The sequence below is a fragment of the Gobio gobio genome (assembly GCF_949357685.1).
Source record: "Gobio gobio genome assembly, chromosome: 7".
NCBI lineage: Eukaryota > Metazoa > Chordata > Actinopteri > Cypriniformes > Gobionidae > Gobio > Gobio gobio.
In genome coordinates, this window is record NC_137103.1 from 21,754,396 (window position 1) to 21,772,513 (window position 18,118).

General features: G+C 37.2%; 2 protein-coding genes across 2 annotated transcripts; one reads left to right on the forward strand and one right to left on the reverse strand.

Annotated features, from left to right (window-relative positions):
- The first annotated feature begins 1,825 nt into the window (after window positions 1-1,825).
- On the forward strand, window positions 1,826-6,042 carry ing1 (inhibitor of growth family, member 1). The gene is made up of 2 exons (XM_079822591.1): window positions 1,826-2,107; window positions 4,933-6,042. Exons 1-2 carry the CDS (start codon window positions 1,966-1,968, stop codon window positions 5,721-5,723), a joined length of 933 nt encoding a protein of 310 aa, XP_079678717.1. The 5' UTR covers window positions 1,826-1,965; the 3' UTR covers window positions 5,724-6,042.
- A 2,580-nt stretch (window positions 6,043-8,622) lies between these two features.
- Window positions 8,623-17,693, reverse strand: ube2al (ubiquitin conjugating enzyme E2 A, like). Its single transcript, XM_079821007.1, has 6 exons — window positions 17,526-17,693; window positions 16,987-17,067; window positions 15,058-15,083; window positions 14,860-14,949; window positions 12,805-12,893; window positions 8,623-9,782 (listed from the first exon to the last, which is right to left on the reverse strand). Exons 1-6 carry the CDS (start codon window positions 17,567-17,569, stop codon window positions 9,654-9,656), a joined length of 459 nt encoding a protein of 152 aa, XP_079677133.1. The 5' UTR covers window positions 17,570-17,693; the 3' UTR covers window positions 8,623-9,653.
- Between the last annotated feature and the right edge of the window lie 425 nt (window positions 17,694-18,118).

Genomic DNA, 18,118 nt, shown 5'->3' on the forward strand with positions numbered 1-18,118 from the left:
TGAGTTTCTATTAAGTTACATTATTATATTTTTTAAAACTCATTATATCCTATAATACACTGTTAAATGTATTATTTAGGTTTATTAAATTGTTTATCAATTTTTTGTATTTATTTATATCAAACATTTTATTCATTTATTTTAATATAACTTAGTCAATGGATTTTAATAGATTTTTGGTAACACTTTATGATAAGTATACAGTAATAAATTACATATTTATTAAAAACGATTTGATTATAGTTCATTCATAGGTGATATATAGTCTCTACATTGTTAATATATTGATAGGCTATATACAAATAGTTATTCATTCATTGTCACTGTAATTAACACAATTATTATAGTTGAATTAGCTCTTAGTAAAGAAATTGTTAATTGGTTATTAGGAGTAAATAGTTCTCAAATGGGAAAATGTAAACCAACCTTTATTAGACATTAATTGCTAAAAAATAGTTGCTAAAATCATTCATATTCAGCATTTTTACAAATACATTATACACACACACACACACTTTTTTGAATCTTATTATTTATTTAGGAAATTTTTTTCCTCCAGATTTTTCCCTGGAGACCAGTTTGAAAACAATAATAGTCTAGAATAAAAGAATAGGTTAAATCGTTTTTTTTTTTTTTAAATCTGGACTAAAACGTCAAACCAAACTCAACAAAAGCTGGGGCCTGTACCATGATGGTAGTTTAACAAACTCAGGGTTACAGGATTAGTTTTGAGTTGACAAAACCAAACCAATCTATTCAGGCTTTGTTGGTCCCATGATGCTGATCATCAACTTTCTCTGTCAACTCAGGCTTTGATCCTGAGTTTAGGAGTTTAGCTGTGACATCAGCAGTGAACAGCCAATCACATGCTGTGGATCAGTAAAACTGAGATTCACTTCTCATGAGAGAAGCAGTGTGATTCACTTCACTCTTCTGCAGAATATACATAATTGAAAAATATTAAGAATTTAAACAAGTTTACACAGAAGAAAAGAGCTGTCGAGGACAACTTTAAGAAAAATCTTATACGTCAATGCAAGTAAAAGTTATGAAGTTAGTTTAGTTGATATATAGAATTGAACATTTATGCTCACATGTAATTTTTTATAGATTTAGTCATTGAATTTAAAGCTTATTTGTATGACCTTTATATAGGCTATTTATTTTAATAATAACAAAATGCATATTAATGATCGATTTACTAAAATGATACATGTGTAATTGATTAAGGGTATAATAATTACATAAATTATTTTTAAATAATTCAAAATTATTATTATTATAAATAAGCATTGTTAAAAGCCAGAGGCTTAAGTAGCCATTTGCTATGCAGTGACCTTTAATTTGGAGAAGAAAAAGGGGGAGTGACTTTATTGCATCAGATGTGTGTCACTTTGCTCACAGCTGATTGGTCCAATTTCAGTTTGAGATCTCTTATCCAGAACATAACCTGCCCTGGAGCAGGTTGGCTGTGGAGGGTAAGTTACTATGGAGATGAACACAGCTAAAAGCCAAACCACTTTAATGGTACCTTAAACCCAGGATTGGCACAAACTAAGCTTAAACATATCTGGCTAGCCAGCTAAACCGGCTTCATGGTATAGGCCCCTGGGCCTAACTAACAGACATGTTGCTATTTATTTACCAACTCATCTGAAATGGCCGTTGAAGTCTTGCTATCAAACGCCACCAAGCGGCGTTGAATGAATATCATGAATACAACAACTCATGAATATTAATTAGATTTCGCGTGCCTGCGGAGGAACGTCAGCGTAAGGTAATTCATATTCATGAGCTCAGTATCCGCCATAGAAGCGTCACTGGTCCTGCACAAATCACTACTACAACACGTACCTGAGTAACTTTTCTCAGCTACTCAGACTTTTAATTCTTCAAACTAGGATAAAAGAAATACAAAAAACGTATTTCCATTGCTCTACCAACCTTTTAAATGCGTGTGAAAAGATGCTGAACCCTTCTTCAAACGGCGAGTCGTCTCATGTTGTGGTGAAATATGTTGAGGAGTATCTGGAGATGGTCGAGTCTTTGCCGCTGGACCTACAGAGATGTGTGTCTCTCATGAAGGAAATAGACGCCAGATATCAAGGTGAGAGAATACGTAAACTTGCACTAGAAGAAAACAGTGCGTTGTTTTAGCAACGGGTGTTAGATGTCACACTAGCTAGCTGGCTAGCGGCTAACTGTTAGCAGGAGAAACTCGCAAGTGTCCCCTTCAATTGTGAGGTTAAAGCTACGAAATTGATAAAATCTGTATGGTAAATGTATTTGTCATTTAAATTTTAAATATTCTCATTTGTATCTTAATTTTCTGGCGACTTGTATGCAATCACTACCTATCCTGCTCGGATGGAGTGTGAAGTCGGGGGTATGGCAGATTCTTGAGCGCCACTTAACTTCCTGTTTAAATAATTATGTATCTTGAAATTACAGTTGTGTTAGTGTTTTGTAAATTGTCTTTCTAATTATCATAAAGACAACACGCATACACGTATGGCCAGCGACTGTCAACCAATGGGAAGACGCTACAGGCAAAACCATTGTTGTTTTTTCATGCACTGCTCAATTTTTAGATTTTGGGCTACTGTGCTACATTTCAGCGTTTATTATATTACACTTTATTTATTTGCGTCTGTTAATTTTACATTTTTAAAGGCTGTTTTCTCAAAAAGAGTTTTTTCATCAAGCACTAGGGTAAACCTATTAAGCTCACCAAAGCTACATTGAGACATTTTAGTGTATCATTTGAGTACAAGAAGTTATATTAAAATGAAAGATTAATCCCTCACACAATATTTTATTTTAAATGAAAAAAGCATTTAAATTAAGATATACATCATTAAATGCAAAAAGTCATGTTTGTACCCTTTAAGCACACCCCTGTTGCCATTAAGCTCACAACATGTTTTTTTGGGGAAATTATTTTTTATTTTAAACAACATTTTTAAAGAATAATTGTATAAAGATTAACATGAAGTGACAACCATCAGTTAATATTTGAAGTCTGTTTATGAAGTATTTACTTAGACGTTTATTGTGGATGAGCTTAAAGGTGAACTATGTAGGATTTTTGCAGTAAAATATCCAGAAACCACTAGGCCAGTGTTATATATTTTGTTCCGTTGAGTACTTAGAATATCCCAAAGGTTTCCAACTATTTGTAAATTGTGAGAAATTGCTATTTTAACCAAGGAACCGGGACGTGTGAGCTATGCGTGTGAGGAAGTCGCCTGTCGATTGCGTCATATCTGCGTCACCCTCGGTTTCCGGTTTTATTCAGTGAAACACTTTACTCTCACAGCAGTGTGAACAAGTGTCATAGCAGCCGCCGAGCGAACGTCATAACTTCCTTTTCAACACACTCAGATGTATCTAATACGATAAACAGAGTTGCGTTACCTCAAACTCATGACTGGAAAAGAGGAAGTGGCTCCGGCAACCGTGTCATAATAAAAGTCCCGCCGGCGACTATGCCGTAATAACAGTCCCGCTCTTCAATTGCTCCTGCGGCCTTGCTCCGCTCCACAACACTCGGTCCTGCTCTGCTTCATACTATAGTAACGTTAATAATCGCATCCATAAACATGATTTCTGCCTGAGTCCTATCCTGACTGTTTTCCACCAGCTGTGAGGTGAAGACCACATGTCCCGAGATTCTGCGCTCAAACGTGGCGTCATCAAACTACGCCTTTGTTTTGAACAGGCGACCTCTAGTGGACGGAAAAGTTACATACTGTAGCTTTAAAGGGACAGTTCACCCAAAAACGAAATTTGATGTTTTTCTGCTTACCCCCAGGGCATCCAAGATGTAGGTGTCTTTGTTTCTTCAGTAAAACACAAATGAAGATTTTTAACTCCAACCGTTGCCATCTGTCAGCCGTATAATGCATGTGAATGGGGTCTAATTCTATTAGAGTAAAAAAAAAACATGCACAGACAACTTCAAATTAAACCCCGCGGCTCGTGACGACACATTGATGTCTTAAGACACGAAACGATCGGTTTCTGCGAGAAACCGAACTGTATTTATGCTATTATTTCACCTCATATAAGACGAATGTCATCAGCTCTCCAGACCGCCATAACTTCCTTTGAGTGAGGTAAAAATACCGGCAGGGTCATAGATATATATACACGTAGATTCCTCATTTGAGAGATCTGCGTAGGCACTAATGAGGAATCTATGTATATATCTATGACCCGGCCTGTATTTTGACCTTACTCACAGGAAGTTATGGCGGTCTGGAGAGCTGATGACATTCGTCAGGTATGAGGTGAAATAATGAGGTCCCGTTTCCACCAAAATTACCCTGAACAATTTGTCCCAGGAACAGTCTAAAGTACTGTGAAGATTAGTCCAGTAACGTAGGACTGCGCATGGCTTTCCAGTTCCCACTGGATTTCATCCTCCACATATAAGCTTAATAAAGGCTGAACTTCGTCGTTGGTCCATCAGCCGTATTTTTTACTCTTACTGCACACACCGCAACAGACTTTTAAAAATGGTAGTTGAAATAAAATGCTGTGTGAACTGTGAACTCAACCAATCAGCATGTTCAGCACCCAAGTCCAACCCTGAAAGTTACTGAACTTTGTAAAGGTACTACCTCGCAAGCAGGAACTTTTTGAGGGGGAAATTTTTACCCAGAACTTCATTTAGACCAGGGGTCTCCAAACTCAGTCCTGGAGGGCCGCTGTCCTGCAGAGTTTAGCTCCAACACCAATTAAACACACCTGAACCAGCTAATCAGTGTCTTACTAGGGCCTTGTAATGATCCCTGCGGTCGAAACACACAGAGTACCACCCTAAAGTTCGTGCAGTGGAAACATGGCTATACAGTATTTCTATTGTGCCAGTATTATTATATTTTAGTTTTTTTGTTTAACATGAATCCTGGTTTATTGATCTTGCAGAGGTCCTCAATGAATTGGATGAGGCTTATGAAAAGCACAGACATGAATCAGACCCTGTGCAGAGGCGGCGTCTACTTCACTGCATCCAGCGCTCTTTGATTCGCACAGAAGAACTCGGTGACGAAAAGATCCAGATCGCAGGCCAAATGGTGGAAATGGTGGAGAATCGCAGCCGGCAGCTTGAGTGGCAGGGTGAGCTTTTCCAGGCCTGCCAGGATTCGCCGGAGAGCACCGTGTCGGTGGCCAGCACCCCCAGTGCCGTCACAACCGTACCCATGACACCACTTTCTGCTTCAATGCTCTCGGCCAGCAAGCCCTGTGTGGAACGCAGACGAGAGGAGACCCCGAGTTCAGTTGACAAATCTGGTGGAAAGCGCTCGCGCAGGCAGAAGAATGGCTCAGAGAACCGGGAAAACGCAAATTACAGCACGGAGCACAGCGAGGAGGTTGCTTCAGGCACGCCGAAAGAGAAGAAGGCTAAGACGTCATCCACGTCGTCGTCGAAGAAGAAGAAGAGGTCTAAAAGCAAGCAGGACAGGGAGCCGTCGCCGACAGACCTGCCGATTGATCCCAATGAGCCCACTTACTGCCTGTGTGAGCAAGTGTCTTACGGAGAGATGATCGGTTGTGATAATGAAGAATGCACTATTGAATGGTTTCACTTCTCATGCGTTGGCCTGCACCATAAGCCCAAAGGAAAATGGTACTGTCCGAAGTGCAGAGGAGACAACGAGAAGACAATGGACAAAGCATTAGAAAGGTCGAAAAAGGAACGAGCGTACAACAGGTAGTACAACACGTGTACCTGGCTGGCATGTAATGTTTTTCGAATCAGGTGTTTAGTCCACCGTTTTGAGAGGCCTGTGATGTTACAGACTAGGGTTGGTCATCAGTTTGTATATCTTTTAGGGATATATTCGAACTAGGGATGGGTTCACTTATCAGCTACTTAGTTATTAGCGTTCTACAGTATTGGACGTATCCTGTTCATCCAAACACAAGACAGTATAATGCATTTTTGTAAAAATCATTTTCAACTATCGTTTTGTATTTATGCTTTGCATAACTGTACATTTGTTCATTAAAAAAAATAAAGCACGCTTATTGTGGTGTTTCGTGGCTTTTATGCTGCTTATTAAAACAAGTTGACATTTAGATGAGGCCTTAAAGGTGCTGTATGTAAGAATGACATTGTTGATGCCACACCTCCTCAGACTAGACGGTCACGCGGGTTGCCCTTTTGAGGACACTCAACAGGAACAAGCACAATTGACCTATCGGTAAGCCCCGTCCTCCTTAGTTACTGTTGCTAACTCGGACAAACAAACGGAGTTGCTATATCTTACAATGACAGCTGTCAGGGTGAAAACCTTATCCCAAGATGTTTTTGGACACAGAATGTAGCGTATATCCCGTCCGTATGATGGCCAAACTTTACTGTTGGTTTATCAAGTTTATGTCCTTTTTCACTCCAAAAAATCATCGTAAGAGCTGAACAAACAAAGCATAAGAAGTGCGCATTAACGTCTCATTCACAAACTATCTCTCTTAACATACACAGCAAATTACACAAAAACACTCACACAACTAACAGTAAACAAACATATACACTGACCGTATGCCTTTTCGAGGGTGCAGTTAATAACTGGTAAACTTTGTATCTGCAAAACAACTCCGATAAACTGCGTGCAAGCTCTTCCTTTCACTACGTTACCCATAGACTATAATACCCGTCAAAGTAGGAGTCCTCCTTAGGACAGATAATGTAGACCTTAAACATATCTAAAATTAAATGAATTTACATATAACCAGTTTAATATGGAGAGGCACTGAAATGTAGACCTTCGTGTTTTTGACCTACCGTGTTACATGACGTAAGAACAGTTAGTTATTACAGTTTGTATGTTAGCAGGGACTTCAATCGTAATTTAACGAGAGTATGACAAACAGAAAATCCTCTCAGGATACCTGGAATCAGTGTAACAGTACTTCAGGCACGACATTTTAGCATTTTTGTAGCATAAACACCATCAAACCGATGAGAGCTTCGGATTTTCCAATGTTTCTCTATGGCGCTGAAACCTAAAGATGTCCGAGTTCCGGTCCCAAAGCAACTGATACTCACCTGCTATTGGCTCATCTGCGTTTGAGGGGAGGGGCTTACCGATAGGTCAATTGACAATGGAAGGCAAGGAGACTTATACACTGGAAGTTGATTTATCTGCATTTTAATGTGCTTTTTTTATTTAGATGGATGCCGAGGCTCTTTAGGTCGGGTAGAATCTGCGATCTCTGACCCAGTTTGTTTGCTGGTTTCCATGGTAGCAATGTGCTGTGTTTTCCGCCAACTGGCAACCTGTGGTTTCAAAATACTATTGGGTAAACTGGCAACGTGCGTTATCACTCAGAGCAAAACAAAAACAGACATTCCGACACGGAACGCACATTTCAAATTAAAATAACTGGCTGTAGCTTTTGTTTTTCAGAGAAACGAGTATGAACTTAGGATGTTTCATGAATATCTGCAAACATATTATGGAATTGTTATGCTTTAGTAGTCAAAAACTTGCATATAGCACCTTTGAAGTACATCGCAAATGTGGACCAAAATGTGTTGCATGGTCCACTTTGCATGTTCTGTTTCTTAAAATAAAAGTGTGATCCGTTTCACCTAACTTTGTGTATTAGATTTGAATATTGGCTGTTATTATATCCTCCTGGGACCCAGAAAAAAAGTTTTTTGAATTTAGTATTTTTTCATGTCATTACACTGTTTAGAACATAAGAAACAAATGGAAAAATAATTTTTCAAAAACATTTTTTTTTTATGTAATTGACACCAGGACAGTTGTTTAAAACATAAAATGACATGACATATTAATGTGTTCTTGGAGCAACATGTAATGAAAAAAGTGTAATAATGGAAGTAATAATTGGCAACATTTTCATTATATCATCTAATATTTCATAGGAATATTGATATGTAATTTCTTTCCCTATACACTTATGTCTCCAAAATGCCTGATAAACATTTAAATCTTTAAATCCTGGCATCCTCTACAGTGGACATTTATGAAATCAATGCCGTTTTGTAACAGAAAGTCATATTTTGATTAGAAAATATGCCCTTAATATTTTCCTGAGATGTTGATTTATAACAAACAATTTGAAAATGAATCCAATTATAATTTAAAAAATATATTTCCATAAGAGTGCTAAACATTAATGTCAGCCGTTTTTAAAGACCAAGAAGTTGTTGTTGTCCTGGTGAAACCTCCAAACATTTGGTATCTCTGCAAAGCCCCGAATGTGCTCTTTACAGGACATCCAGACTGTGACATGTATGATGTCAGATAAATTCACTAAAATATAATGTCCACTACAGTGGACAAAAGTCTATTCGTGGGTCCCAGGAGGATATGAAAAGATGAAAGTTTATGTTTTAGTAAATGGAAAAGACTGCTATAATGACAGCCTAAAGGCCATGTTCACACCAAGGACGATAACTAAAACGATAAAGAAAATGTAGATCTAAATATAAAAGAGTAGCACATTCCTCACAAAAATACTGATAATGCTAAAAACTTAGAATAAACAAAATATTGTCTGCTGGTGTAAACACTAATATATATTGTTATAGTTATCTTTCTTGGTGTGAACAGGCCTTAAGAAATGAGGTGCAAAGTAGTAGTAGTTTCACCTTTTATTGAAGTAGCCTATTTACAAGTGCTGGAAAAGGAGACTGCCAACCAGTGCAAAATCTGTACACAAAATTCTGATGCATTTTGTATATACAAGAGATTAGTAGAGGAAAGGAGACACTCGGCCATTCATGCATGTAACAGGGAATACAACTGCAAAGATTGAGGGCTTGGGAAAAAGACCTGAAGACATCATTTGACTTGATTGATTGGACTTGTGACGCAAGCCATGAAAAGTAAATAACTGCAGTTAACATATCTCTATAGGATTGTTAAGGATATTTGAGTAATTCCAGCAAAATCTCAATTAATTTTGACTAGTAAATATATATATTTTATACTCCACACCATATTGCCATTTTCTGTCAACATAATTTGATCATTTATATATAAACCCCCAAATCTGTCTACAAACATTTGTGTTTTCAGTGCTTACTAGAGATTCTTACCACTCATGTGGTAACATGCCATCCCTCCCCTAGCAGAGTCAAGAGGAGTCGTGACCAAACCAGCATAACGAATCCAGAAAAATGGAAGCAAAACAGAAATTAAAAGGACACTTTTAACTGCATTGAGCAAAACCATGATATTAAAATTGACAATGAAGCACCAAGAACATTTTCATCAACACTACTATGACTTACAAGTCTCTTAATGAGTCATGTATCCAGATCAGAACGCCTTGATTGACTCATCCATAAGGTTTCCTTTTTTTTTTTTTAGAGATGCTAATGCATTTTGCAAAAAGGACAATTACTGCACGTTCATGCCGGATGCAAAATTAGTCAAGCCTTATACACCAGGGGTATTACCCTTTCAGTGATCTTAACGAGGGCTGGAAATCAGTCCAGGCAAAAATGTGGGAGAGAAATAAAACGAGAAAAAAAAAAAGAATTCACAATCTTGCATGAATAAAGTGCATAAAAACTTAAAAATGGAGATTAGAAAAACTATCCTCCAACAACAGAGCCAAACAAAAGAAAAACAACGTTTGAGTGAGAACATGGTTTGTGAATGTGGTCAACTGTCCCTCCAGCTCTGCTCTACAATCGCCGACACCCGTTTCTCATATTCTCGTTTATTTTCTTGATACAGTTGTGCTGCTTGGCTGTTTGCAGGGCTGTTGGGATTGGGCTCATCTAGAAGAGACTGTAAAGAAAAGAAATCAAATTTTAGGCCTCAAAAGTATAACCTTTTTACTAGGGATGAAACGATTACCGGTTTCACGATTAACCACGATAAAAATTAGTGACGGTTAGTAATATCGTATAAAATTTAATTATCATTAAAACCGCGTGTGATTATCACGATTGTGAAAACCCGCGGTAAATCTTGTCCAGTCAGCGTCAGGATGTCTTTTTAATGGGAATAAATGTCAGAAGGCAGTGACGATTTTTCAGATTTCTAAAAGGACCAAATCTGAGGTGTGGTCATATTTTGGCTTTTACAAAAGTCCTGAGGGAAACTTAATCGAAGTCACCCTGTCTGAAGAACATGCCAGAAGAAAGTCGCTGTAATGGGGTGAACACTTCAAAACTACGAACGCATGGCAAGTGGACTTTGACCTCAATACCAAAACTACGTCTGGGAAATAATAACGTGACGCAAACGAACACATTCAGACAAGACTAGGGTGACATTTAAGGGATAATAATCAGGGCTTGACATTAACAACCGCCATTTGCGGGTGTAACGTTATTTCGGCTGCACACTAGTCACTCTGGCTGTTAAACTTATTATAGTCTTCTCAAAAGCCATCTGTTATAATCGCGTTGCGCATTATAACCACTTAGCCTACACGTGTTTATATTGAGTTTATGAAAGCGACGTCGTCTCATAATCAGAGGCGTTCAGATCAGCCGGAGTTTTTGTTAAGAGCGCACGCAGCTCTCACTCGCTGAAATCTACTCAAAGCAGAGATAAACGTGCGATGTACGCAGGAGATTCATTCATCATACCGTGGTCGACTGTTTTTGTTCTATTTCAGCAGCTAAAATGGTTTAAAACAAACAGCAGAACCACAGCGCATCTGATATGACTGGCATAATGCAGGCGAATTTAGGGACCGTCTCTAAAGTTACACACAACATTGGTAACGTTATACACGTTTCTGACTTCAATAGCATTTGAAGGGAATGACAGTCATAAAACTGACTGTAAGGTGTTCATCTAGGTGTCAGGTATGATACATACCTTTTGATATTTAATAAAATAAACTGTCAAATCATATGGAAATATCCATATTTCACTAGGATAGGCCTACTGTTTGGGCTCTTACACAAAAATATGCTAGATTAAAATGCATCATTGCTGAACACTGATGAGAATATTGCTTGAATATATTTACAGAGATAATATTAGAGATTATATTTACGACAAATTATTATTATTCATGCGTTATGCGTTGCTATTGACGACGGCCATTATAAGGAAGGAAATCGCACAGAATAGAATCTAGCTTAAAAAAGTGCATAGAGCTGCTTGATTTATTTGTTGTTTGTTGATTTCAAATATAAAACTTGTTTAAATGTTTTAAGTGTGTGCATCTGTTCTTTTAAACACTTTCATCTCATTTGAACAAAACCGTGATAATATTGATAACCGTGATAATTTGGGTCACTATAATCATGATGTTAAATTTCCATACCGTTTCATCCCTACTTTTTACAGACTGTGACGATATTTCCACATTTGCAAATCTAGCATTTCATATTTACATTTAAAAAATGTAATATGCATTTATAATGATATATATTGTAATATTACCTTGTCATTAAAAAAAACAATTAATGCTGCTATAAGGGTGTTTCTAATACTACGACTCCTTTAGTGATGGCTAATTTGACATCTTTCTCTCTTCTGACCAACGTAATCAATCTCTATATTTTTTCCCTTTTTTGGAAAGTGGTGGTAAAAGTCTAGCACAGATTTTTTTTCTGTTGCTATTGGAGCAAATGGAAATACAAAAATTATATTTGCGGTCATCTCCTGTTCACTGCTGTAGAATAGGCCTGTCGCGATTGGTCGATACAGTCGACTGGGTAAGTTGGGTACGATATGATATTGTATTAGTACCATTACTTTAAAAATGACAGCAGTCTAATAAGAGCAGCATTTTTTAATTTGCATCGATGTGTGACAGGAGGAGTGAGGACGTGTGTGAGCTCTGCTTCCACCGTTCACTAAACAATGGAAGCAGAACAGTCAAATATATACGCGCAGTTCAGGAAAGAGAAAGCAACAGAAAAGAGTGGCGCGGGCTGGGACGTGCTCGCGCTGCCGGACGTGAAGCGCACACGCCTTCAACTCAGACAGATCGCAACGTGCATTTGTGAACGCATTTTGAATGGTAAAAATGCACGTCCTGGCGAGTATTCGGGTAAATGCAGTTGGATATGTCTTTAGTGAACGTATACAGAGTTGGATTACAAATCGGTTGTTACAATGAATTTGGTCCATGCAGCTCTTAAATGGCCGGACCTAATATTCTGTGTGAAGAAGGGCAGGAACATGCTGACCAAATGAGTTTACGTTTTTTAACCCTGAAACAATGATAAAACAATGAATAGTAAGTTCTGTCATATTAATCACTTTTACAGTTTTTTGCCATGGTATCGATTCAGTATCAGTATTGAGGTGTTTTAGTCTGGTATCGTATCGAAGTCATCATTTTGGTATCATGACAACACTATTCAATATAAAAAGTATTTGCTGATATTCTCTTTTTTTGTTATTTTGGTTTACAAATTTGTACCTTTTTACTCTTTTAGTTTTACATTTTGTCAAGGGCTTGTTTACATTTATACTTTTTTATAGTACACTACTGAAGGCCAACATTGCAAGGTAAATTCATGTTTTTAAGTAAAATTGTTGAAAATGGTTGTGATAAATAAGTCGATAGATTAATCAATATAAACAAAAATAGTTGTTAGTGGCAGCCCTACTATAGAAGTTTACCCAACTATGACGACTTCTGCTTCTGAGAACCCCGGAAATGTGAAAAGGGTCCATTGGAAAGTAAAGTTATAATTACAAGCAAAACTTCGCTCTCTAAACTACAAATCAAGACAAGCATTCTAATTAGACAATTCTCTCAGATTTATTAATGTCCAGGCTAAATAAAGATTTTTTTTTTTTTACCATAAAAGTAACTAAAACCAAGGTAACACACCTGGATTGATGTCAGAATAGAAGAAACATCATAAGTTGGACTCCAACGATTCTGAAGAATATCTAGGCAGATACTGCCATCAGCATACACTGAGAAAAACAACAAGAGAAAAAGTTAGAGCAACATTCACCATTAAAATCAAATCTCTACTCAAATGCATTTGTTTTTAAATATAAACATTTAAATGGTGGCTGTCATAACTGGATATGCAATCCCCATTGCATTTGCAATGTCGAACACAGTCAACTGTCAATCAGGCTTGAGGGCGGGTTTATTGATATAGTTGGAAAGTATGCAACGCTCTCAAGTGGTGGAAAAAAGGGAATTTGGCAATTTTTGCAATAAAAAAAACAGAGCAATTGTTTTTCACTTAAATCCAAAGAAAGTCAAAAATCCAGAATTGATTTTATGTTCCCGCGGCAGCCAGAAAAAAAAAAGCAAAAAGAAAACTACTGTGTCTGCAGGCGGCATGTAGCCTATCAGACAAATATCATAATCATAGTTCCAGCTGACAGTGATTATCTTGAGTTAAAGTCCGAGAATCTATAGAAACTTGACATGTGAGTGGTGTGTTGTCAATATGACTCAGTTCTCACGATACAATTAATACAAATAATTACCTTAGTACGGATATTCAATCGTAGTTTATGTTCGTTTCGTAGGGGATGATCTGAATTCTGCTTCATTTTAGCATTTTATTCAACATTATTTTGAAATGCATTCAACTATATTTGTATCTTTATTTTGACATTTAATACATTTTCAGACATACACATGCTGCTTAATTGTGGGGTTCCACAGATGCATCTTCATTTCTTCTTGATACGTTGCTTGCAACCAGAGCAGTCTTCTTTTGGTTTCTTTTTGTTTGGTTGGCAGGTGATAAATACTTAGTTCCAGGTTTCTGGCTTTGTTTAAAGTACAACAAAAAAAACCTAATTTTTGATGCAAAATAGACACATTTATTGGACATTTCTCCCTGTTTTCCTTATAGGAATGAATAATGATTAAAACGGTGCTTTTCCATCACTTGAGGGTGTTGCATACTTTCCTTCTATATCAATAAACCCCGCCCTTAAGACTGATTGACAGTTGACTGTGTAAAGACCAATTTATAATTCTGCTTCGAGTGTACATGTAGCTATGTCATAGGCTGTGTGTTGCACGCATAGCCTACGAAGTACCCTGACGTGCACCTCTCCAAAAATGTAAAAACGCATCAATTCTACGTGGACCGCAAGCGCTGGGATTGGTCTGCCAGAACTCCTCCCTCAGGTCAATAAAAAAAATAAAAAAATCTGCGATAGGAGTGTGCGCGTGTCCAGAAATGGGTTGATAGTTTCATCCTTACATCTGCTACATAATATTTTGTAGTCCAGAGATTCTTTATGTTAGTGAATAAATACATAGATATGCTGTGTATAGTTTATTTATTTTCTCATTAAAACCAATATTAATCAGTGATTGTATATCAAGAACAGGGACACATCACTTTGGGTGCATTTCGTTTTGTGATTTCAAAAACGATTTCTGCTTCTTCTTCGGCTTTTGCCTTGATACTGTGGGTTACCATCAACATGCCTACTAGTGGTCTGCATGTGTAATTATACAAGGGGGAAGCCCTAGTATTGTTTGAATTTCTTAATAAAATGGATAGAATTTGAAATCTGAGACATTTCATATCCAAAGTAACAGCTTTTTGCAATGTATTGGATGGGAGGCGCGATACAATGTTCCGTTAATTTATCATCACGAGAATTAAAATAGAAAACATTACTTTTTACCCAGCGCTAGTAAAAACAGTAATTAATATTATTGACCAAGAAATGCATATGCATTAGTACACATAAAATATTTTACCAAACTGGTTTATTACTAAATAAAAAATGAAAACTTGAAATGGTATGTGTAGAACTTGATTGAGGGGCTAAATGAATAAATCTTACAGGGGCAGATTCTGTGTGTGAAAGCACTTCTCGAGTAGACTTTAGAGAACATTTGTGGTTAGGTTCTGACAAGCCTTCTAATTTGAGAAAAACAGGAAGTGTCACTCACCATTTGGATGAAACATCTTTGAGACAAACCGCACAGTTGGGGGCTTGTTTGGATATTCCTCTGTGAACTCAACTGTGAGTTTGAAGGTACCTTGTGTGCAGAGAAGAAACAACATTGCATCTTTAATCAGTGAAAGACAAATGTTACTCATGTTCTTTACACATGCAATAGACCATGTGTCAGAAGACAGACACTTACCATCTTCAAAAGGCGTTCCCTCTGGACTGCATGTAAAACATGAAACACAATATTCAGGTCAAAGGCAGGACGAGACTGACATAAAACATTTGTGTCACTACCAGTACAGCATGTTGACCATGATATCAAATAACATCATTGCACACACTCCAGTCAAGCCTTCAAAGGAGTAATATGCAGACAATAAAATATTGTAGAACAATACCACACTCATTTTCAGAAGTTTGGGGTCAGTAAGATTTTGAAACCGAAGTCTCATGCGCTCACCAAAGCTGCATATTCTTTGATTAACAAATACAGAAATATTGTGAAATATTACAATTTAAGATTACTTTAAAATAATGTATTCCAGTGGTGGCAAAGTTACATTTTCATCATCATTACTCAGTGTCTCATGATTGTTTAGAAATAATTCGCTAACACTTTACAATAAGGTTGTATTAGTTAAAGGGGCTATATGCAACTTTTTCCCCAAAATAAACGTAACAATAGCCTTTTTATTTTACCATTTATGACTCAAACATCTCCTGATGAGCATACTGACACCTTGTCCGCTCACAGTGGGTGCACCGATAAGCCTGTATCCTATTTTTCCTATTTTCTGTCGGGTCGTTTTTTTCCCGCGCTGTCTGCGGATGTGACGTCACCACCGCTGCGAGAGCGAGCAGAAAATAAGAGCAGCTCTGTTTTTTGGCCACAGGTGTCAGTCGCGAGTTTAAATTTCAGAAAAACGCATATAGCCCCTTTAACATTAACTAACCATGAACAACAGCTCTGTTCAGCATTAGTTCATCTTTTTTAACGTTAGATCATAAAAATCCAGCTGTTCATGGTTTGTTCATTTGTTCAGGTTTGTTCAAAGTGCATTAACTAATGTTAGCAAGATTTTAATGCAATAGTAAATGTTGAAATTAACATTAACAAAGATAAATAAATGCTTTATAAGTGCAGTTCATTATTAGTTCATGTTAACTAATGAACCTTATTATGAGTGTCATCAATAATTCTAATATGCTGACATTTCTCAATATCAATGTTGAAAACAGTTGTGTTGATTAATTTTGCAGATCGCCTTAACTACTATGTACTTACATTTAAATTAATAATTTGATACAATGCACTTATTGTGTACATACAGGTTTTTACTTTTTACTTACATTTTAAAAATGACCTGCATGTAATTATATCTGTAATTAATTTCTGTAGTTACATTTATAATTACACATGTTGACACTTCCCTTACATCTAACCCTACCCTTAAACTTACCTATAAATCACCACAACTGTCCCTAACTTTACCCATATCCCACCTCAATATCAGCAAAAGTGTTTTGCAATCGATATGAAAACAATATTGTACTTATTGTTTGATGCAAGTACATAGTAGTTAAGGCCATCTAATATAAAGTGGGTTTTCAGGACTCTTTAGGCCAATTCACACCGCGCCAACAGACACTTCGCCAGGTTTAGTCGGATCAGCTTGTTACCCTGTCGGAGTCTGTCAGAGCTTGTTTTAGCCATTTGAACTGAATCGGAATTAGAATGTCTGAGAAGTGCTGTAATCTGGTGACCGTCAGCATTGATCTGCGTCTGTCGGTGCAGTGTGACCTGGGCTTTTGATGAATAGAAAGGAAGTTCAAGTTTTTTAACAGAAATCCTTTGCATCATTATACATGTCTTTACATTCACTTTTGATCAATTTAATCAGTCTTTGCTGAATAAAAGTACACTTAAAAAAAAAAAAAAACTCTTACTGACCCCAAACTTTAACAGAGTGTTCATTTTTAAACAACCCATTTCCAAAACATTTAATACTATACAAATATTTATTTCTAAAATTCCCTCATGCTACCCATGATTGTGGGAAGCCGGTTACATGAGCTGGTCGGCTCAGCCTCCACTCGATCACTTGATTCGCGGTCTTCTTACCCGAATATAACCGCATTCCACACCATGATGTTGTTCTCCGATGGAGCTCCACTAACGCCGGCTGGCGGATCCTCCTGGAGCCTGTGGGACCACCACATAACACCGACTCAAAACTGTGTTTCAGTGCGTCAATCACTTGAATTGATTAGTTAAAACCTGTAATATTACATGACAACGTGTGGCTTCTGACTACTTTATAAACATTACTAGAAATACAAATATTGGCTAAAAATATATTCAAAATCACATTCAGACAAGTCAGGCTTGAATAACTTCTCTAACCGGCTTACACCAACGTTAGCTAGCTAGCTAATAAGCTAAGACAAACGTGGAGTTTCTGTGAATCCTCGCAGTGTAAACAAGCAATGTGATACTACCGACAGACTCACAGCAATAAGTGCAACACTAAATGACGTGTTTTAATCGTTTATTTTACATGTACTAATCGCCTGCCGAACTGAGTGATATGAAGCTAACTAACGTTAGCTAGCCAGCTTTTCCACCAAAACAACCACATCTATCGTTCCACAGCTACTCACCGCTTAAAATCTCGCATTAGTCGCCTTCTAGCTGGAGTAGACATCTTTAACTACACTAAAAGCGTCAGGGATTATATTTAGAGTCCTAATAACACACCCTAATGTAACTGTATATGTCACAACAACAGTGATGATTAATATTCCTTTCTGAGTACAAGACGTCTTTTCACGAGACACGGTTATACCACCTGTCCAACACAGGGGGGTTATTTGCGACTGAAAATACTAAATCATCATACAAAATGTATGTTAATCGATTTTCTGTTTTGTTTTTAGAGACGCAATGATTTACATATCACTATTCGTTTGAAGTCTTTATGGGTTAAGATAAATAATTCTATAATTTGCATGAAATGTTCTTCTCAGACTACGTAAATGGTAGAGGACCCCCTATTTGTCCAACAGTTGGTACGGTCTTAGTCAGGAACAGCCTCGATGACGTTTCTGTGGGAGGAAGGAGGTCAGTGTCCTCCTAGCGGTTAATGGCGGGAAATGCAATAAACGACGACATTATTATCGTGCTCTGACAGTGAAGGATATTTCACAACAGGTAAATGATTACTGTTCATTTGTTGTTCACTTTTTCAATCATG